General features: G+C 29.6%; 3 protein-coding genes across 5 annotated transcripts; 2 read left to right on the top strand and 1 right to left on the bottom strand.

Moving 5' to 3' along the window:
* Nucleotides 1-97: 97 nt before the first annotated feature.
* LOC127068474 (uncharacterized) lies at nt 98-22,042 on the top strand. Of its 2 annotated transcripts, none has more exons than XM_051004732.1 (3): nt 98-543; nt 21,362-21,546; nt 21,669-22,042. In XM_051004732.1, the coding sequence occupies exons 2-3, from the start codon at nt 21,374-21,376 to the stop codon at nt 21,859-21,861; spliced, it is 366 nt and encodes a 121-aa protein (XP_050860689.1). In that variant the 5' UTR covers nt 98-543; nt 21,362-21,373; the 3' UTR covers nt 21,862-22,042. The 2 variants fall into 2 exon arrangements, with proteins under 2 accessions (XP_050860689.1, XP_050860688.1); XM_051004731.1 differs by having other exon boundaries at nt 21,333-21,546.
* LOC127068478 (U8-agatoxin-Ao1a-like) lies at nt 7,934-16,661 on the bottom strand. Of its 2 annotated transcripts, none has more exons than XM_051004735.1 (3): nt 16,326-16,661; nt 10,708-10,807; nt 7,934-10,228 (listed from the first exon to the last, which is right to left on the bottom strand). In XM_051004735.1, the coding sequence occupies exons 1-3, from the start codon at nt 16,405-16,407 to the stop codon at nt 10,066-10,068; spliced, it is 345 nt and encodes a 114-aa protein (XP_050860692.1). In that variant the 5' UTR covers nt 16,408-16,661; the 3' UTR covers nt 7,934-10,065. The 2 variants fall into 2 exon arrangements, with proteins under 2 accessions (XP_050860692.1, XP_050860694.1); XM_051004737.1 differs by having other exon boundaries at nt 7,934-10,201.
* Nucleotides 20,673-21,237, top strand: LOC127068477 (uncharacterized). Its single transcript, XM_051004734.1, has 2 exons — nt 20,673-20,996; nt 21,079-21,237. The coding sequence occupies exons 1-2, from the start codon at nt 20,769-20,771 to the stop codon at nt 21,208-21,210; spliced, it is 360 nt and encodes a 119-aa protein (XP_050860691.1). The 5' UTR covers nt 20,673-20,768; the 3' UTR covers nt 21,211-21,237.
* Nucleotides 22,043-22,109: the final 67 nt, after the last annotated feature.

Genomic DNA, 22,109 nt, shown 5'->3' with positions numbered 1-22,109 from the left:
TTCTATCTCTCCTTCTTTCATCTTCTGTCGTCGTTATATATGTTTCTTATTGGATCTTATTTTTGATATTCAATGTCGGAAAACTCGATTTCTTTCTCTCTTTCTTTTTTGAATTTTTAGGAATATTTTCTGCTTCTATACGAGTACGTGCAATCTGATACGTTTTTACACGGTCGATAATATAGTTCGGCTTCGATGTCACGTGGTATGAGAAGTCGCCATTAATTTTCACATGGTCAACGTGTAGTCTTGCATCTTATTAATTGATACATCAGACGTTAACCTCTTCTTCTTCTTATTCTTTTTCTTTCGTCGTTTTGTGCGTTATTTTCTTTCGTTTTCTTTATTCTTTTCCTTTTCTCTTGTTAATTTCGTTTCGTGCTCGAATGACGCGATGTGGAAAATTGTTTCGAAGGGGAAAAAAGAAGAACTGTGTGAATTTGTCAAGAAAGAAGAAGGAAAAGATCCGGCTTAACGTTGAGAAAGATAAGATAAATTAACGAGAGTTAGGAGGGAGACGTTCTTTTACATAAACTCTATTACGTAAGTAATAATGAAATAATTGTATAAAATAGACTCTCTCTTTCTCTCTCTTTCTATCTTTCTGTTTTTAACCAAATTATTTATGAATTATTTCCTGGTAAAAGAGGAAGAGAGAGGGAGATAAAAAGAAAGAAAGAGAGAGGGAGATCATCAAGCTAATTGATTAAAAAATATTTCAAGGTCGATCGCGATCGTTCGTCGATAATTAAAATGATTTCTTTGCTGTGTTTATTAACGTGTTAGTCATCATCACTATTTAACATACTTAAATATTTTCTCGCGTCAGCGACATCGACGACAGCAACATCTCTCTCTCTCTCTCTCTCTCTCTGTGTCTCTCTTTTTCTCTCCTTACCCACTCCCTCACTCTCTCCACATCACACAACTACACCTTATTCGCACGATGGAATTTCCTTTGTGTCCCTCCCGAAAGATGATCGAAATTACCATAGTATGCAAATGTAAATTCGGTTGGTGAGGTAGCACGATAGACTGACATAAAATCGTTTAGTATTCCGATAACGTAAATTCCGAAAAGAATTTTACGAAAATTCCTTATCTCCTCCTCAGAAAGAGAGAAAAAGAGAAAGGAGAGAGAGAAAGAAAGAGAGACAGAGAAAAAAATTCGTATCTGTTTAATCTGGACTTGTGTTCCGTAGTCAAGGAGGTATTAAAGAACATTTTTGTTTCATTCGACAATTATATCCATATAAAAGTAATGGTGTAAATATCTTGGTCCCAGTCGTTTATTTTTTTTTAATTAATTATCGTCTGATCAAAAATAAGAAGAGAAAGAAAGTGATAATAATAATTACATAAATACCGAGAGAGGTATTCGTTGTTAAGTAAAAAAAAGTGCGGGAATTTCGAAAATCCTAACAACGAGTTTTTCAGTGCGATGCAACGTAAAGAGGTCAGGGCCCCGGGGTCACGTACCTACGTAAAGAACTTCGACGAATCAAAGTTACCGCCTATTATATATATATATACATGTATAATAAGGTAGCTTAGGAAAATCAAAAAAGAAAGGACAAAAAATTTAAAAGCAATTTCCCACCTAACAAATTCGGGTTATCTATATTAAATAACTTGTAATTAAAGGATTTGATCCAAGTTCTTGATTGATGATAATGATCCGATTGAAAATCGAGCAATAAAATGGAATGGAAGTGTTCGTCATGTTAATGACGTCACTGTAACGTAGGAAACACATTATTGGTCGTTCTTATGACTCGTTTCTCAAGGTTACTCGTTGCATACCATCGCATTAGTGATCACGCTTACGCAACGAGTACCTACATACACCCGCAATACTGTCGCTCGTTTTACGCATCGTCCTCGTTGTCGTAGTTGTCGCCGTAGTCGTCGTAGTCGTAAAGGTAACGCTCTACGAGCTACGATCTACGATTTAACGAAACGAGAGTTTAGCGTGTGCCACGCATGAATATCGTTCGTTCACGTAGGTATCTACCGTATAAAGAAAACGTTAAGGTGCCGGTTTTATCTCATGAAACGAGCTTCTTTACGAGCCTCTTAAAATCGTTCGACCGTTACACGATCTTACGATCTACGTGTGATGAAAAGAGAAAAAGAGAAAGAGAAAGAGAAAGAGAGAGATGATCGATAGGATCGATAGTTAGCCGCCATATTTGATCGGTCAATAATAGAACGTTGTTCACGAGTTTATATCGAACACTCGGTATATCAAACCTTGTTACAAACATTGGAAAGAGAACGAGAGACGATATTATCGTGTATGTGTAATAGAAGGAGAAAAAATAATCGATAGGATCGATCGTTAGCCGCCATATTTGATCGGTGGTCAATAATGAGCCTTGTTCACGGGTTTATATCGAACACCCGTTATATATCAAATCGAGTTACGTGCATTAGAAGGAGAAAGAGAAAGAATGATCGATAGGATCGATCGTTAGTCGCCATTATTGATCGGTCAATAATGAATGTTATTTCGCGGGTTTATATTGAACACCCGGTGTGTCAAACCGAGTTACGGGTTTTAGAAAGAGAGAGATAGAAAGAACGAGGGAGGGAGAGAGAGAGAGAGAGAGAGAGAGGCGGGCTGTTGAGATGTGGATCGGAAACGGCATTTATTTTATAGACATTTATTGCTAGTTATGATCGAGAAGTTGAAAATGTCTTTACTCTGTCGATAATAAAATTTTTAATCGTGTCTAACTTTTCTAATATATTTAATGATACTTATTTCTTATACGTGTGTCTTATCGTTTAGAATTACCTTCTACCAGAACGTATTAATTATCAGCAATCATTTAATCAGTTCGTTAAATATTGGCGATTGTAATTAATTCAAATTGTTCGAAATAACAAATTCGTGTAAGAATTGTTGACTTGATATTGTTTCTTATATTTCAAATTTTTTTACATCGGAAAAAGAGAGAGAGAGAAAAAAGAGAGAGATAGAGACAGAGAGAAAAAGAAAAAAAAAAAGAGCTTGAGCGAACATAACCTTTTTCCGATGGTGGATCGAAACTCGATCGTACTTTTAATGCCGTCCATTATCCTCGAAAGACAACGCTCTCGCACTGGCAGATGGAAAGCGTATTTATTATCTGGGAGATCACGTCCACTGGAAGAGCCGTTAAACGAAGTAGAAAGTTCACCTCTCAATCGACAGCTCCTCGATTTCCCGCGAGTCTACATCTGTCATTTTATTTTATAATCTCGCTTTTTTTTTTCTTCTTTAAGAACTTTATTTGTTTCTTTTTTCCTTTTCCCTTTTTCTTCTTACTCCACGATTTTTGTCTTTGCATTGGAATTTTTCATTTTTTTTTCTTTTTTCTTTTTGTTTTTCTTTCTTTTTTTCTATCGATCAGAACAGCTCGAAAATTATATTCCTCGATAGATCGTTGTTAAAGATCGTCATTTTATTATTCTACTTTTATCGTTTCTTTTGTTGTTCTTTCGTTTCATAATTTTTACTTTGCGCTCGAAGTTTTATTTCTTTTTTTTTTTTTGTATTCTTTTCTCCTCTTATTTTACATTAGTTTTGTTTTTGAATTCTTGTTTCTTTTTCTTTTTTGTTTAACTTAATTATTTAATCGATTTAATCGGAACAAGGTTGAGAATTACATTCACGAAAGGTCATTATATATTATTAGTTGCATGGCGAACACCATTGTGGACCGATTCTTCGACGAGTCAATGAACTCCAAAGGTCGGAGGATTATTCGTGCACGATCGAGGAAGCACGGTTTATCTCGGGACAAAAGAAAACTCAATTAAATTGTTCTACTTGCGAAACAGTCATTTTCTAATCTACCATCACTCGATTTCTAATAAATTTATTTGATTTTCAATCGATAAAATCTCGATTTTCTCGTTTTGAAAAACTTCTTTAACGATTTATTTTTTACATCAATATCTTTTGTACATCAGTATGATACTTTTTACATTCTTTGTTCAAATATTAAATTACACGACTCTCACAATATTTTCTTTTTTTATTTATTCTGATTTTTAAGCATCAATAATTTCTTTTCTTTTCTTTTCTTTTTTCAATTGCTTTCACGCGTCCAGAATTTTATATCTGTATATTTCACAGACAATAATAACAAGTTATTGAATATAGTAACAAATAACGTCACGATTTTCCTCTTTAAAAGAAAAGTATAGATATCGCAAACGACGTCAACGAAGATCACGTTGTAATTCTTATTGAAATCGTAAACACGTATTTTATGAAATATGTAATTATTTTTTCATAAAAGAAAAAAAAAAGATATGACTCACAAATGACGTTGCATCGCGTTAATAGAAATCGCGGTAATTCTTATGAAAATCGTAAACACGTATTTTACATAATAGTAACTAAGGCAAAGACTAACATATCCTTTAACGCACATATGCACTATCGACGATTAATAAAAATAAAAATAATGATAATAATAATAATCTCTGAAGAGTATAACTCGACAGAGAGTACAGGAAGCATGATTATTCTTTGGTGTTTTGCATAGAGTATGCAAAAGGAATGCATGCTACTTAAAATATAATAGATAACGGTCTACAATGAATGAATAATTAGCGCAGAGTTAATTAATATTTCTTCATTATCCTGTTCCCTTTTTTTTCTTTTTATTTTCTTTTTCAACGTTTAATTAACATACAATACGTACTCCTAAAAAGGAGGAAGTTGAAATATTAAATATAATCGATTTTAAATAATTATTTAATTTTACTTCTAACTGTAGATAGAAAAAAGAAAAAGGATTATTTATCATATTATTCAATAATTAAAAAAGAAGAAAAAAGGCGAATAATTTTTTTTAATTTACCAAATAAAAATATATGTACATATATATATACATAATATTAATTAATGAATATAATCGCAGTGATAAAAAAAATATATATATAAAAATAATTAAAATATACGATGAATTACTATATTATATATTTGATCTACTATGATCTTGAAAATGATGCATTTCTCTATTATAAAAAATCTCTCTCTCTCTCTCTCTCTCTCTCTCCCTCCCTCCCCCTCTCTCTCTTTCTCGTATTCTAAGAGATCCAAGACGTGTAGAAGATCTAAGTAGGTACGTAAGTCTGCTCGAACCGGCTCGTGCAGTACGTGATCCATGGATCGTGGTTCCTTCTCTTCGTTTCGTGTCGTCGAACTCTCTGACAGTTGATTCCGTGCCTTATACCAACGCGCGTCCTCTTTTTTCCTTTTCCCGTTCTAAACTCTCCCCCTTTACCCCAGCCCACACCAACCCACCCCCACTCGTGTCTACCTCACTCCCACTACCTTCTTCTCTCTTCGAGTCTTTTAGTTTTCTAGTCTTCGCACATACATATATATATATATATATATGTATGTATGTATTAGTAAGTACTTAGTTATAGGCAGATTTCGTAATCGTTTGCTAACATTCTTTTAACATACGCATACGTTAGCATAATCTCATTTCGCACAAGATCTATTATCTGTAATACTGTGTTTGTCTTTCTTCTTCTTTTTTCTTCTGCTTCTTCTGGTTTTTTTTTTTTTTTTTTTTTATGTGCATCGCTGTACAGTATGAATTCATATTGCATCGATCAATTTTATATTTATTTTTAGCGAAAATCCTTGGGAATAATTTTATTTTTAATTTGTCAGATTGTCATGTATGTATTAATTCTTTTAAAAAATTGTTTACGTTTGTATCTTGCGTTAATATTAATCGTTTTTTTTTTTTAATTTTCTAATACAGGCATCGATCAAGTAAAATGTTTTATTATCAATTCGTTCGTCTGTCAAAAAATGTATTGACGATTATTTAACGTTCAATGTTGAAATTAATTAGACAAAATAGATTAGATATTTAGCATGAAGATAATCCTTCAAGTCCAGCTAATTATCCAATATCTAGTTATTTAATTAGGACGAATCAATCGTTGAATTTTACGTCTAGAATAATTCCAAATGATTTGCGACATTGATTAGAGAGAAATACTGTGTCCTAAATGGATTAGGTTCATTAGCGTGTCTCTTCGATGACATACTCTCAATCGTTTCCATTCACTTGTACGTCATTGCAATTTTCACGTGAAGGTCTTATGGTGCTATTTATGGATTTTACTTTGGTAAATACATACTCCCCTCCCCCCCCTCTCTCTTCCTCTCGCTTTTCTATTTTGAACTAATTATAATAGAGTTTAGAGCGTAGTGGATGATTAAATATCGTTGCAGTTATTATAAAAACAAAAAAAAATGTAGTCATATACAATAGTAAAAAAATATTTAAAATATTTATATTTATATAATAATTAACAAATTATTATTTGATATTTATTGATTTATTTTTATATCTCTTTTATTTGTTACAAGCGATTAGGAAAGTATCTCAAATGTCATTTTTTTTAACATTAATAATATTCAACTACTATAATATTTATATTGCAAATTGTTTAATTAAATCAGTATATTCTCATAGAAAGTTATTTCGATTGTCAGAAACAATGATATCGAATTCTATCAAAGCGTATTGTGTAATTCACGAAGGTCAAACCTTTACAAATCCTTCCACTATCATTCGGTTTTAATTCTAATAAAAATAGAAATAAAAGTTGCTCGTGAAAATGAAAATAAAGTTCCAACTCGTTAAACTCGTAAAAAATGTGAAAGGACAAATAAAAAGTTAGAAGGAAATAGGAAGAATAAAAAAAACAACTAAGTAATTCTTATACATATATATATATAATAATTATATGTGTGTATGAATGTATGTCCTCGAGATATTTATTATCCTAAATTAGATTAGAACGTTAGTACGTGCTGATAATAACTGTAAAGAAAGAGAAACAGAAAGAGATAGATAGAGAGAAAGAGAGAGAGAGAGAGAGAGCAAAACGTGCACGCACAAGATGACCTGAAAAAACAATTACCATGAGTTTCTGTACCAATAAAGTGCACGAACATTTTAGATTCTATCTAAGAGTAAGACTCGTATCCTATTTTATCAAAACTTGTATTATCATCCGAATGGTCTAATATTATGTAATTTTCTTTTATACTTTTATAGTAATATTTGTTTAATTATTCTCTTTCTCTCTCTGTGTCTTTTTCTTTCTTCTAATTTATTTATTATATATTAATTATTTAATCTTATCATTCTCTTTAATGTATATATATATATATATATATATATATATATATATATAATATTGAACACAAATTTCGATTAAATTGGATTGCCATAAAAGTGCTTTTATCTTGAAGACAATAGAGCTTTTAAAGGACGAACGAATAAATAAATTTATCAGAGAATAAGATGATGTGCTTTTACGAAGAGAAAAGCATGATCGGGAGACCTCGTATAACGAATCTAATAATAATAAATTTTGTGGGAATATCTAATTTTGCAGGAGATATTATCAACCAAGGGATCTTATCAATGAAAACATTGATATATAGAGTTACCATTTTGCTTATCGATCGGAACGTTTTATTGAGACACCCGTTGTATGACAGTAAAGAGAAAATTTATGATATAATGTATATGTATGTATAATTTCGAGGTCGAAGTAGAGTTAGAAAACTTAGGTCACATTAACTCGAAAGTTAACTCGTTTAACCTTCCGACTCGTACGACTTGTAAAGATCAAGATTTATCTGTATATATAGATCTTACGAATGTGTGTTTATTTAATATTTTGCGATTAATATCGGACAATTTTTATTAATTAATAAAAAATTGTTTATGTATCAGTTACAGGATAATCGATATAAATACTTAGATAAATAACAATGTTAATTATTAATAATTGATATGATATGAAAAACGAGAAAGTTAAGAAACGTAATGAAATTAGGATATGGGTGAAAGTACGGGTGTATGTTTAGATTAGAAATAAATCATATACATACATATATAATATATATTATATTTCCATATGGTATACATCAGTACGTTTACATCCATCTTCGGATACAATGCGTAATTACATATATTATTGTTTTATTTTTAAATTTTATAATTCTTTTTTTCTTTTTCTTTTCTTTTTTCTTCTCTTTCTTTTTTTAAATTTGTATTCCTGTCGTTTTTGGTTATTTCACTTAAATTAGCATAGATCACTTAAAATGAGTGTGTCGTTTTTAATTTCAAAGATGCTTCGATTCGATTCGAGATCTCCTTGCTTCGCGTTCCTTTTTTTAGCATCATTGCGACCAAATTCTTTTTTTTTTTTTTTTTCTTCGCATCTAATTTTTCCCGACAAATTACGTTGTTACAATCTACAAAACAATGTTCCTTTTCAAGCATTCTAGATATCGTATAAATCTTTAGAAAGAAAAAAGAAAAGGAAATAGAAAAAGAAAAAACATTTCTCGGATAGTATATATATAATATATTTATGTATATATATTTTTTATTTATTTATTTATTTATTTATTTATTTATTTATTATTTTCCATTACATATATCCCATTGTTCGTCGTTGCTCGCGAAAAAGGATTTAGGAAGCATTAGGCCGCGAGAAAATCTAATCAAAATGTACAAGAAAACTAGAACACGCAAAAGAAAAAGAAAAAAGATGAAAAACGAAATTTACGAAATTTTCTATTAATCATTTCTTCGTTCGTTCGTTCGTTCGTTTAGATAAAACGATATTGTGGCCTTCGATGATGATTCTTCGTTCTCGTTTAATTAATTCTCTCAATAACGTGGAATATTTCTATTGATTTCTTTTTTTCTTTTTTCTATGGAGAATCACGCACGACGAACGAAAATAGCAAATTAATTGAAGGTAAGCGTACTAAAACGATAATCGTATTGTTCAGATTTTATGTCGTCAAGATGATATCTTGTTATCTTCCTCGATGATGTCGCACCATAGATTAGATTCCTTCATGGTTTCGTTGAATTGACTCTGATCCTTTGATCCTTTTGCTAGGATATATCGTGGATAGAACGACGTGTTGTTGTTGGAACTCGAAGGATGAATATAGTTAGGAAGGGGAAAAGAGAGAAAAAGAGAGAGAGAGAGAGAGAAAGAGAAAGAGAGAGAGAGAGAGAGAGAGAAAGAGAGAGAGAGAGAAAGGAAAGAGAAAGAATCGAACAATTGGAGACGAGGTAGTTCATAGAGAAGATTATATCCTTCGACGTTCTTGTTAAATCGATTAAATAATTATTTATCTTTTATCTTTTACTTGTTTTTTTCTAATCAAACGAAAAAGAAAAGTAAAAGAAAAATAAAAAAGATTATGAAGTGTTTATCCCAAGAGGGATTAGAAATTTCGTATCTAATTATATAGATAAGAAATTAAATAGTGATTAAAGAAAAGAAGAGATTCAAGATTAGAATTTGAAAGGAAAAGAAACGAAAAGGATTTAGAAATTTAATCAGAGATTGAAAAATAAAAGAAATTTCGTCGAAATATCATCGATCCTACATATAACGATTATATAACAATCATTTCATATTTAGACACATATAAAATAATTTATATATATATATATAACATGTATATAAGTAAAAAAAATAATAAAGTTAGTGGTTAGATGAGAGATTAGAAAAAAAAAATTCATGACGAATCATCGATCCTGACAACGAATAAAATCGGAAAAGAAATAAATAAAATTTAGCGACATATCGATAAAAAGAAAAAAGAAATAATAGTCATAATAATAAACGAATGAAAATAAAAATAAAAATAAATAAAGATAGATCATTGATCGAACGTCGAATTAATGGATCGCGCTTGTGCGTAGATGGTTTCTTTTATCAATTTTCTCATTATAATTATTAATTATCGTTAACATCTGCATTATCATTATATAATAATAATTATTATTATTATAATTATATTATTATAATATTTTTTTTGTCTCCATTTTGTTGTTGTCATTTTTCGAAGGATATCGCGTATTGAAATGAGGATGAAGGAGGTGGGTGGGTCGGGTCGGGGTTTACAATGTATAAGGAAATGAAATATAAGAGTGTTGGATTTGGTATAGTGAGATCATCAGGGTCATTTTAAGGATTGGATCGTCCAGTTTAACCCCATTTTTGGAAGAGACCCATCCGTTGACACTGACAGTTAGAACCCCATAAATTGCAACGGCAACTCGAGCTATAGCAACAATCCTTCGGCCGGTGATCGCAGTTACCACCGCGTCTTATGCAGGCACGTCTGAACAAATGAATCAACGAGGAACGCCTACTCGAGATTAGGGGCTTCGTGAGATTCCTTATTCTTAATATCGATACATTCAGAGAAGTGTGGAAAAAATAAAGGAACAAATAAAAGAAAAGTAAAAAGAAAAAGAAAAAAAGAAAATAAGGAAACGTGATATTATTCCTTTTTTTCTTCTCATTATTTTTTTTTTCAATATTTCAATTTCTTAGGAGAAAATTAATGGAGAGAAAAAAAGATCGGGTCGACGTAATATGCCCTTTTCTTTTCTATAAAACATTTTAAGAGAACAATAATGAAGGGAAACAAATAATAGATCGACGGAAAGAAATGAAAAAATAAAAAGGAAAAAGAAAAATGAAATCAAGAAAAAAGTAATAGAGACAATTATTCGAAGATATTCTATAAAATTAGAAATATATACAATCAATGATAAAAAGTAATTAATTAAGGACATTGATCAGGGATAAACGGATTAGGAAGAGAGATAGCGAGATACTCACTTTTGTTGAGCCGCTCGCATTAAATTCTCCAAGGCATTGTCTGAATAGTCTGAGTCTACTACCTGTAATGAGTCTTCTTCCGGGACTAAAGCAAGCGAATCTAAAATTAAAATTAAATCTTGTGAGATTAGGATAACTTTGTTATAAAAAAAAGAAAAAAGCAAAGAAAAAGAAAAATAAGAAGAGAAGTGTACACATAATTTTCAAAAACTTATCAATGTACGATCGTATACAAAAGAAAAAAACAAAAAAAAAAGAAATAATAAAAAATAAAAAAAGAAAAGAAGAAAAAAATATCAGTAAATATAAGTAAATACATCTTTATATATAATATTTAAATAGACATAATATTCATGTACCAATAATATATTAATAATTAACAATTATACTTTATTATATACACGAAGATTTTAATGTATTATATAATATTAATTAGACTTCAATTTTCTATATAAATAAAAATATCTGAGATAAAATGAAAATGGTATAGTAATCGATATAGGATATCGACTTATATATGTATACGTATATATGTACACACATTTTATGTTATCATAGTTAATGCATTAGGGAAGTTATTCGAGAATGATATTTACCCTCGATCGAACAGTCGATATTAATGATGACAAAGATGATGATAATGATCGTAATCATGATGAAGATGATAATATCGATACGAGGACGTTCTATTTTTATATTAACAAGAGTCTAAAGAAACACTTCGATAAAGGGTATCGAAATAAAAATAGAATGGCGCACAAGTATCATATGGCTATAAATAATCGTCAATGTTTATTTTTATAAATCACTTTACGTAGAATTACATATCGTCGATTATAAAAAGTCAATAGGAACGAAAAGTTTTTTAAAAGCTCGTTTGATAAAAAAATGAGAAAAAATAATAATAATAATAATTCTTTTCTCTTAATTAAAATCAAGATAATTTCTTTAGGAATCATTTTTTCCTCCCCTAACTCTGACATACACATCTCTTGTCTTTTATTCATTGTTCAATTTAAATAAATGGAAATGTTTCTTTTTATTTTATTCTATTTTCTTCCTTTTTATTCTCTATCTGTTTATTTCTGTTAAACTATCGATATTATTTTTAAAAATTGATTTTTGCAAGATTACGTGTTTTTTTTCCTTTTTTTTTTCTTTTTTTAAACAATATTTATCAACGCAAACTAAACCCGATGAACATCTCTTTGACTAATCATTCACTGTTAAAGTTGCTTCATGGAATATTCATACTAGATATTTACCACCAAATAACTTTACCATGAATTTACATATGTACCATATACCATGAATATTCTCTATCATTTATATACCTACGAGTATATACGAAGCAGCAAAGAAGGTGAAGAATATAAGGATAAAGGGTAAAATGCTGTAAAACCTTATGCTCCATTCGACAAATACCTTCTTAATTATAAATCATTATCAAAAAAATCTGTATTTAAGTTTCTATTTGAAAGGAATTAAGAATATAATCTTGTTTTTTTATAAATGTTAAAAGAAAACCAAGGCAAATTAATTTATTAATGAAAAAGAAAAGAAGGAAAACAGAAAATTTTGTTACATCAAAAATGATATAAATGATAATAATGAAAATAAGATAAATATATTTAATTATAAAAGAAAAAAGAAAATGTAGAGATTATTATTTCGAATAATTCGAAAACAAACAGACAAGATAAAGAAATCAGAGATATTCTTCCTCTCTTTCTCTCTTTTTCTTTTTCTCTTGATATTTTCTTACTCGTCGATATTGCTCAAGCAAACTTTGGGATCAAGGTAATCCAGAGAAACACCCTCTTGCTCGTTTCCTCTTTTTTCCTACGACCCACCCTTCCAAACGAGAATATTCTATGAATTCGTAAAGAAAATTACAAACCCCATATACGCATGCACATATATATTACTTAACAAAAAATTACTATATTCGTTCCTTCGTCGGATTATTATTAATTATTTTACGAAACTTGACTTCAGAAAAAGAAATAATAAAAGATATAAAAAAAAAGCATACAAAAATTGAATAGCAAGAAAAAAAAAAACGATAATCCCGTTCGAATAAAAGACTTTCAATTAAAACTTTCGACTTTTTTGGACCAATTAGGATTCATTTTTGATTAGAAAAAAAAAAAAAAAATATTTTTTCGAATCGAACTTGGAAAAGATATTTTTGTGAACCGAGAGTAATAGTATTTGAAAGAAAAATATTTTATTCGAACTATGTGTAAAATATCGATGAAAATTGTTGACCAGCATTGTCATTTTGTTCTATCTTCTTTTTTATTTTATTTTATTTTCTTTTCTTTTTTTCATGTACATAAATATTTTTTTTCATATATATCCTCGTATAAAAATGTCAGAAAAATTATCGATAGATGAACTTGTTGTCGGAACGTCCTTGAAATTATACAGTGTCATATCCCATTGGGAAAATGGCTGTCGTTAAAGTTTCGTCGCGTTTCGTTCGGTTAAAATTTACTATGTCATGACTGTATGTACGTACTATTACTCATAGAAAATCTTGTTTATTTCGTGCAAGAGAAAATTCTATATATGTATATATATATAGGTTCATACACACACACACATATATATATACACATATGAGGGTATACATATACTCTCCATATATTTCGTGCTCGGAATTATTCTCTGAAATAATTTCAGAAAGTTCTTCCTGAATCCAAACAGACTTCCTTCCAAACAAAAAAATAAAGAAAAGAGAAAATGAGAAAGAAGAAAAACAAAGTGAAATTTTTTAAATAGAAAAAGAAATGAAAAAAAAAATTACTCCATTCACGCAAGAAGAAACTTTGCAAATGTAAAGTTAAACATTGGATTATCTTTCGGAACAATGATTTTATTTTTCGTCATATATATATATTCGTCAATAAATTTATTTGTTCATTTCTTATTTTCTTTTCTTTGTTTTAATTAAATTTTAGAAGATTATTGATTATTATTAATATTATATATAATATTTTTATATTATATTTCTTATACTCTCTCTCTCTCTTTCGCTTTATATGAAATTACTAATAATTTTATTTTATTTTAATTCTGTCTTGCCTATTTTTGATTCTATACAATGTAGTAATGAAATTTTATCAGTAGTAAAAGTAAGGTAAAGGCCAGCCATACGTTCTCGCCTACGAATCATCCCACACATATGTATGTCGAGTTTACTTTGATAAAGAGAACATTAAGATTACATTTCATCGGTGTTAACAGGATAAAGAAAGAAAGAAAGAAAAAAAAAACGAACAAAAAAGTGAAGAAAAAAAGATACTAATTACGATGCATTGCTACTGGTAATATTTTTTCGTTGTACACATTTTGTGTTAACGTTATCTCTTTTTTTCACATTCTTCTTGTTTTATTCTCTTCGATGTGAAATGAAAAGGTCAAAGGTAAATTCGACTGTAAAATTTTATAATACTCGTAAGAAGTCTTCAATTCCAGTTATTCTTTTACGAGAGATCTCTTACTTAATTAAATAATAAATTATTGATTAATTAATTAATCAAGAATTATATATATCTATATACAATAATAATAATATCAATTTAATAATATAAATGTCTTATTTGCCCGACAATAAATTAATAAGTAAACAGAAAATAAAAATTCCAAGAACGTTGATTCTTATATTGTATATCTCGTTAGATAAAAAAGAAAAGGAAAAAAAATTCTCAAGGGACATAAATTTCAACTTTGTGATTCTCGCAAACGCAATACTCTCTCGTTTTCCAGGCTCGCGTCCCTTTTTTTATCTACCCTATAAACGTGAATTCAATACCCTAAAACTGAGTCAATTCGAGTGGTAATAAAATATCTCACAGTCGACGAAGTACATGTTGATATCGATTTGGATTAAATAAAAATAAAAAAGAAAGAAAATCTAAGAGATAAAAAAATAAAAAAAAATAAAACAATCATTTTCTTTATCTTTTTCTTTTGCTTTTCTCTTTCTTTTTCTTTTTGTCATTGCTTATAAATTGATGATGATTAGAAAATTAAAACGATAGAGAAGCTCCTTGAAATCATTGATCCTACGTTGTGTTCAATTAAAAAATGTTGATTACTACATCGAGATTAAAATCGATTGGGTGAACTCTTACATACATATCTATTATATGTAGTCTTCCGTTAGTTGTGAAATTAATTTTATTTCACTTTCACGATGCTGTTGCATAACTAACAAGGACAAGGAGATAGCAATAAGGATAGAATAGGATAAGATAGGTTGGACAGTTAAATCGGGATTTACAGGCAAGATAGTAAATGCAAATTACGTTTACATTAGCTCTCTCGTTAAGACTACTAAAGACAAATTTCGTTGATTTTCAAAGCTCGTCTGATCATATTCCCTTAACATAATACTACTCCATTGTAAGAAAGAATATCTCGATCATAAATTTCAATTAATTAATTAAAATATAATTATGATTTAACGAAGATATAAACGTTTTCAAATTTCTTTTGAAAAATTTATTTGAATTTAAATTCTTTCTCTCTTCTCCTGTCTCTCATTTTGTTTTTTTTTTTTTGTTTTTTTTCTTTTTCTTTTCAATTTTTCTTTCCGTATTATCTCGATGTATAAATGAAAACGTGCGGCTGACCATATTTGCGTCTTGTACTACTTTGATTGAAAAAGAAAAACAAATTATTGGAAATTAATTAAAAAAGAAATATATATATATATATAAAAGAAGAAGAAAAGTTAATCGCATTGAAATAAAAAATATCTTAAGAATTTCAAATATGTTAAAAATTTATTCAACATCGTTTGACGTACTAAAGTCTTTAATTCTTTTCAGAAATTAAATTAAATTCATGAATGAATGAGTACGCTGATCTGATCATATTAGGCATCGTGCCACGTAAACTCGTCAAGAAAAATTATTTACGAAAAAGTAAATGTAAATGCTGATAAAAATACTTGTGCGACAAAATAAATAGGTTGAAAATCGATAAAATGTATTTCAACGATTCGTGAATCGAGAACTTTTTATATTTCTTCGGACAAATTAAATTTATGAATGAGCGCGTGTCTGATCATACTATAGATCGTACTACTTGAAATTGGTAAAAGAAAAAGAAGAAACGATCTAAAGAAAGAATAAATTTAAATTAAATTAATTAAATAATGTTATTGGATAGAGATATAATCAGTCGTGGGAATCTTAACATTTTATTTCAATAAACATTCGAATAGAAATCATCCTATCTCTTGAAATTAATAAAAACAATAATTATTTTAAAAAGGATAAATAAATGTTCTTCCGTTTTATTAATTAAGAACAATTTTCCGATATTTGGTTGGTACGACTCGGTTGATAAATCTAATTATTTATTCGTTCATTCGAATTACGTTTATCAACATAATTAATGGTTGATCATACTCGATATCAAAAACAAAATAGAGAAAAAGACTTCACATAAATTGACAATAAATTAATTAAATTACATACAATCATTTATGATCTTCTCTACTGTATTCTTAAGAAATTAATAATATCATACAAAAAAGAAAAATTCGTAAAAGGAAAAAGGAGATAATAAAAAGAATTCTAATTCAAACAGATATGACTTACCTTCGTCAAAATAGGGATTGCCAAGGGTCCTTTCAGCCAGGATGACGAGACAGCAGAACAACCACACCAAAGAGAACTTCATTTTTTCTATCTCTTTCTATCTCTTTTTTATTATTAGATCTTCAACAATATTCTCTCTCTTTCTCTCTCTTTTCTCTTAGATAATATTTCTTTATCGTTGAATATGGATGGATAAAAGATATGAGAGATAGAAATTAGCTTCTCTTAATACCGTAAAATGTTCTGATTTACTTTTTTATATCTTCTCTCTTTCTCTCTCTTTATCTTTTTTGATATGAGGAGAAAAGGACACCGGTTAAGCTTCGTACTCGACGATGCTCGGGATGCGAATGAGGATTTCTCTGCGTAGACGATGCTTATATAGACACGGGGAGGCGTGGCGATTGCGCCCCCACGAAGATCGTAGGAAGCAGAAGGTGAGATTCAGGATATCAGAAGTTGCGACTTACTTTTTTACACGAATTTCATCTCGATTGGTCCCCATTTATAAAGAATCACCCCTCGTCTTGCTCACGTCTCATGTCTTTGAGAAAAAGAAAAGAAAAGAAAAAAGAAAAAAGAAAAAAAATACGCTCTTTCAATATAAAATATTCCATCGAATTTCTCTCTTTCTGTCTTCCAAACGATCTATTTCTTTTTTTCTTCCTTTTTAAACATTTCCATAAGACTTTCTTCCTTCCTTTTTTTCTATCGCCCTTTTCGAATTCAAATTCATTTCGTTCGACAATTTCTTTTTCCTTCTTTAATTAGACAAGTGACTAAATGTATTTAAATGTGAAGCAACCAGTTGAACGATCGATTGAATAACTGCTATGAAAAATTTTTCGATGACTCGAGAGGGAAAAAAAGTTAAATAAAATTGAAGTTGAAACGTGATAAGATTAGATTCGAGATATGTAGATTATGATATATATATATTTCTTTTCCTCTATTTTCTTTGTTTTTTAATATCACGTAGTATTGATGAAATGAAAGAAGAAATAAAAAAAAAAAGAAACGAAAAGGAATTTTCCATTGTCTGATAGAAAAAAGATTAGAACGATAGGAAAGGAAGATCAGAAATTTTCTACCCGATGAAAAAAGAAAATAAATAAATAAAATAAAAATAAACAACGATAAGAATAAAAATACAAATTTTCTATTTCTTGAAGAAAAAGAGAATGATGACATTCATTAATAATATAAAAAGATTACACGACCTCGACCTTAATAAACAAAAAATAGAACAGAATATTCTACCCTTTGAAAGAAAAAGAAATTTACGACGACGATAAAAAAATATATATATATACGTATAGAAAAAAAAGAAGAAGAAGAAGAATAAACAAACGAATAGACAAATAAATAAATAAAAAATTGTCCATCCCTCCTTAAAAAAAAAAAAAATAAATAAATTCTTCCTTTGATGAAAGAAAGACTAAAAGAAGAGAGATAAAAAGGAATGAAAAATTTTTTGGTTTCTTGAAAAAAGACAACAAAAAAAAAGAAAAGTGCCGAAAAAAAAATAATGATAAATGTAATTCTCTGGGGATGAATATATCTGTGATAGCTTTTTAGTCATTGACTTTCCGCGTGAATAAACGTTTCCAAAGACATAGAGGATACGAGATAGTAGAGGTGGTCGCGTTATCTTCCTCGGTTCAGAAGGTCCATCAAGGAGAATGAGAGAGAGAAAGAAAGAGAGTGAGATAGAGAAAAAAGGAGAAAGAAAGAGAGAGAGAGAGAGAGAGAGAGAAGGAACGCCCTTGATACGCTCCCTTGCGCTTGTTCTTGAAATGGAGGGTGAAATAGTGTCCGCAGAAATAGCGGTCTCTCTATCTCTCTATCTATCTATCTCTTTCTCTCTCACACACACACGTGCATATATACACACAAACACATTGACGTCATTACAAGAAACGAAACGCGTTCTATCAATCATTCTATCCGTTCGTCGTCTATATCCCGCGTATTTCTTCTTACGAACGATCATCTCCTCCTCGCGTCCGGTGATCGTAATTCGATCGTTATATCTTCCGAATCGATCCTTCGATGATGTCTGACTTTCTACATTTATTATATACTTATATATATATGTGTGTGTGTTTATCTTTCTTTTTCTTTATAGGATGTTATAGTGTAATATACTATACGATAATTACACGTGTCAAATAAAGATAAAGTATTTGTTGAAAGTTATACACGATTTTATAGACTTTTATATATATATATATATATATATATATATATATTTATTTATATTATTATTACTATTATTATAATTATTATTATAGTATATAAGTCTATAATACCCCGATAATAAAGAAAAAGGACTTATCGAAAATGTCAACGGTTACGTTTTTAAAAATAACTCATAGAAAAAGTGTATGAGAAAAGGAGAGAGAGAAAGAGAGAAAGAGAGAGAGGGAAAGAGGATCTCTTCTTACTCTATGACGTTAGTTTTACAATTGATTTATTATTGCTTCTATAAATTGCCGCGACCTCTGTATATATATGTATGTGTACGTAGATGTATGACGAGTTTCGATTTGAGATTAAAGAGATACCATAATCGAAAATGGGAAACAGAACAAAAAGATAAAAAACAAAATAAAATAACCACGGTTACTATATCTATCCTTTAATTCCTCGACACCCACTATTCTCAGCCCACTCTCCTCTCTCTCTCTCTCTCTCTCTCTCTCCCTCTTATTCCTTTTAACTCCGATATCACATCAATCACATCGTTTTCCTTCATTCCATCGGCTCGTCAATTTAATTAAATTTCCGATATGAGAACTTCGGACAAGCTAATTAATAGTTAGAGGACCAACTATACAACATTGTTCTCTCTCTTTTTTTCGATTAGTATTCCAAACGTTTACAAATATTCTCGACGTTTCATTCGAGTAAATCTGTAAAGGGGATGTTCGTGAATGGTTGATTTTATCATTCTAAAAAGGTCGCGTTCGTTCTTTCGAGAGAAATAAAAATGTAGTTATAAACTCTTTCAAGTTCTCTAAGACTCGTTTAACTTACCAGCAACAAACAAATGATCGAATTAAAAAGTATCAAAGTTAATATACGTTATTTATACGTACGTAGGTATATTAGGAAAACATTGAATTATTTACTCAAGTTAAAATTTTGTAAAAAAATGCAGATAATTTTTCCTATGAAATTTGGATAATTCAAAGATCAATTTTACTTATGCACAAATAATCGACAATCGTCATAGTTGTATACTATAGAAACTTTTAAGTACTTTAAAAATATTCAATGAGAATTGCAAAGGTAATGTCCATTGGCGAACAGCTAATGAATCTAGGGTTTCCAGTAGCTCATTATAGTGATAACGTATATAAGGTGTGAGGCATGGCACCCTAGTGTACCATAAATGCCAATTAGGATACGACCTCGAATTTCTCGTTTATAGACATGGTTCTTGTCGACCGTTACACTATGTCTATTTATTCCTCTTCCTCGTGGTGTCTTCTCTCCTGTAAATCGAAATGATGATGGTTTGCGTAAGAAAAAAATGTTAAGGGAAAGAAAAAAGAAAAGAAAAGAAAAGAAAAGAAAAAGAAGCACGAGCGAGATTAAAAAAACAAAAAAGGAAATAACGGAGATCGAGCGAACTTGAGAGAAAAAAGAGATACGTTCGTTACTAGTCGCGAATTTTTTTCTTTTTCTCTTGCGTGTGCACGTTCGTTTTTCAATTTTGATACGTCAGCTCGTTATTTCTGGATCAACACGAGAATGAGTCTTTTCAAGAGATTTTACCGACGACACACGCAGCTTTTATGCGAGATGTTACGTAATACGGAAAGATTATGCATTTATTAGCAGCAAAATTAAAAAAGAGAAAAAACGAGAAAGCAAAGATTTTTTTTCTTTTTCAATTTAACATTTTCTATAATTTTGTTATCCGTGAATAAGATAATTATCCAGTTGAAAAATTTTTAATAATCATTTTTATAATAAATCACATTAAGATTATATATCGTATAAGATAAACTTATCGATTTCTAGTAATTAATTGAATGCTTTTTAAGTCCCTGTTGTTAGGCAACACTACAGACACAGTCGGTAATAACCTATGTTTATAAATTTCTTCCGATTAGATGTATTTACAAATGCATTATCATCTGGATGGTAAGACAGTTTGTTATCGACTTACGACGTGCGTACATACCTTACCGACACAGTAGGTAATGTACTTCATTTATCGATCGTTGATTTTTATATATCTCGAAGACTAATTTTTCCATCAGTCGAGTATAATACTTCGTCAAATATATTTTTAAGTTAACTTATTTGACTTTTAGAAAAGAAGGATAACGAAGAGTGTATTTCTTTGTAAAAGAAAATTCTTATTCGATTATTTTAAAACCTACAGCCTTTATATTCTTTTTGAACATAACCTCAAAGAAATAATAAGAAATGATTTTCGAGTCGACCGACGAATCAAGAGACTTTCTTACACGATATAAAATAGATTATCCTCCGAGAGATGCGAAGAAATTGGCCAAGTATGAACCGAAACCGTTTTATCCAACATCCTTGAATATATTAAATGGACCGTATAAACGTCATTTGAATACAACTCTCGTAAACGATACTCTACCTTTGGAGGAACGAACGGAAGATCCTCGAAATTATATAAATAAAGTAAAACGAAAGGACCGGATTCTTTTAATCGTATACGTAGAGAATAAATATTAAGAAATTATTGAATTAATTAATTGTGTAGGTACATGAAAAATATCCACATTTGAAAAAATTTATTCTTGAATCTTCCTTAAACGAAGAACTCTTCGAACTAGAAAATAAAAAGCTGAAGCGAACTATTTATCAAACGGATTATTATAAACATCTTGGCTAGTATAATAAACAAAAAAATAATGGAATTGTTTTTACGTGAATTTTTTTTTATGAAACACGATTAATCAATTACTTGGAAAAAGAATTATAATTGATATTTCATTATTGTTTGAATTTTGACAGATGATTATTTATCTTTACGTGATCAAAAGTTAGGAACGCATATGGAACGAGTAGTTTTACCAGACGACTGGTTCATACCTGAAACCATTCAAAAACAATCTTTTCGAGACCCTTGGAAAATGATTGGAAGAGAATTATTACGCGTTAAGGTCAGAGGAAAACCCGAGGATAACCTCGATCCTAATCCGAAAGAACGTGAAATTCTTCGCGTCAGGTATATATTTTCGTTTATAGAGAAAATATTTTATTGTCTCATATTATTTCCTGGAAAGAAAAAAAATCGTATTATTCTCAGAAATATACATTTTTTTCTTTGTGTTCCTTTTTTATCTTCAGAACTGGAAAAACTGAATACGAAGATGCGATTGGTAAAACAGGAGATTTTGTTATGAAAGAAAAACCTTATGGCCTACCATTACCGATCGAGCCGGTCGCCATATTTCCTGCAAAAGATGATCCTGATAAGAAATCCGAGTGTTCTATTATATTAGCTTCCAAAAATATAGGATTACCTTCGAATGTATTTTGATTATTAATTTTTCAGACGAAAAATTAGTTTTTCGTTCAAATGTACAAGTAAATTTAAGATTATGGATCAATGATCAATCGATCGATCGATCGATCGATCGATTGATCGACAGATCAGATATCCTAATTACAACACGAAATTGAACAATTTTTCGATAAAAAATAAAATATAGTAAATTCAATTACGCTTTGTTACTAGCTAACTTTACATGATAAACATTTCAATTTACAGATATATACATGTGTGCG

The sequence above is a fragment of the Vespula vulgaris genome, chromosome 13 (genome assembly GCF_905475345.1).
Source record: "Vespula vulgaris chromosome 13, iyVesVulg1.1, whole genome shotgun sequence".
NCBI classification, from domain to species: Eukaryota; Metazoa; Arthropoda; class Insecta; order Hymenoptera; family Vespidae; genus Vespula; species Vespula vulgaris.
This window is presented reverse-complemented; position numbering and strand designations above follow the sequence as displayed.

Bases quoted from the DNA above. Each gene is read 5' to 3' on its own strand.
- LOC127068478 (XM_051004735.1), bottom strand. From the start codon at position 16,407: ATGAAGTTCTCTTTGGTGTGGTTGTTCTGCTGTCTCGTCATCCTGGCT. The intron at 10,808-16,325 runs GTAAGTCATATC...TTTTAATTTTAG, and splicing joins CAATCCCTATTTTGACGAAG to ATTCGCTTGCTTTAGTCCCG. The intron at 10,229-10,707 runs GTGAGTATCTCG...AATCTCGAGTAG, and splicing joins ATGCGAGCGGCTCAACAAAA to GCGTTCCTCGTTGATTCATT.
- LOC127068477 (XM_051004734.1), top strand. From the start codon at position 20,769: ATGATTTTCGAGTCGACCGACGAATCAAGAGACTTTCTTACACGATAT. The intron at 20,997-21,078 runs GTAAAACGAAAG...TTAATTGTGTAG, and splicing joins CTCGAAATTATATAAATAAA to GTACATGAAAAATATCCACA.
- LOC127068474 (XM_051004732.1), top strand. From the start codon at position 21,374: ATGGAACGAGTAGTTTTACCAGACGACTGGTTCATACCTGAAACCATT. The intron at 21,547-21,668 runs GTATATATTTTC...TTTTATCTTCAG, and splicing joins CGTGAAATTCTTCGCGTCAG to AACTGGAAAAACTGAATACG.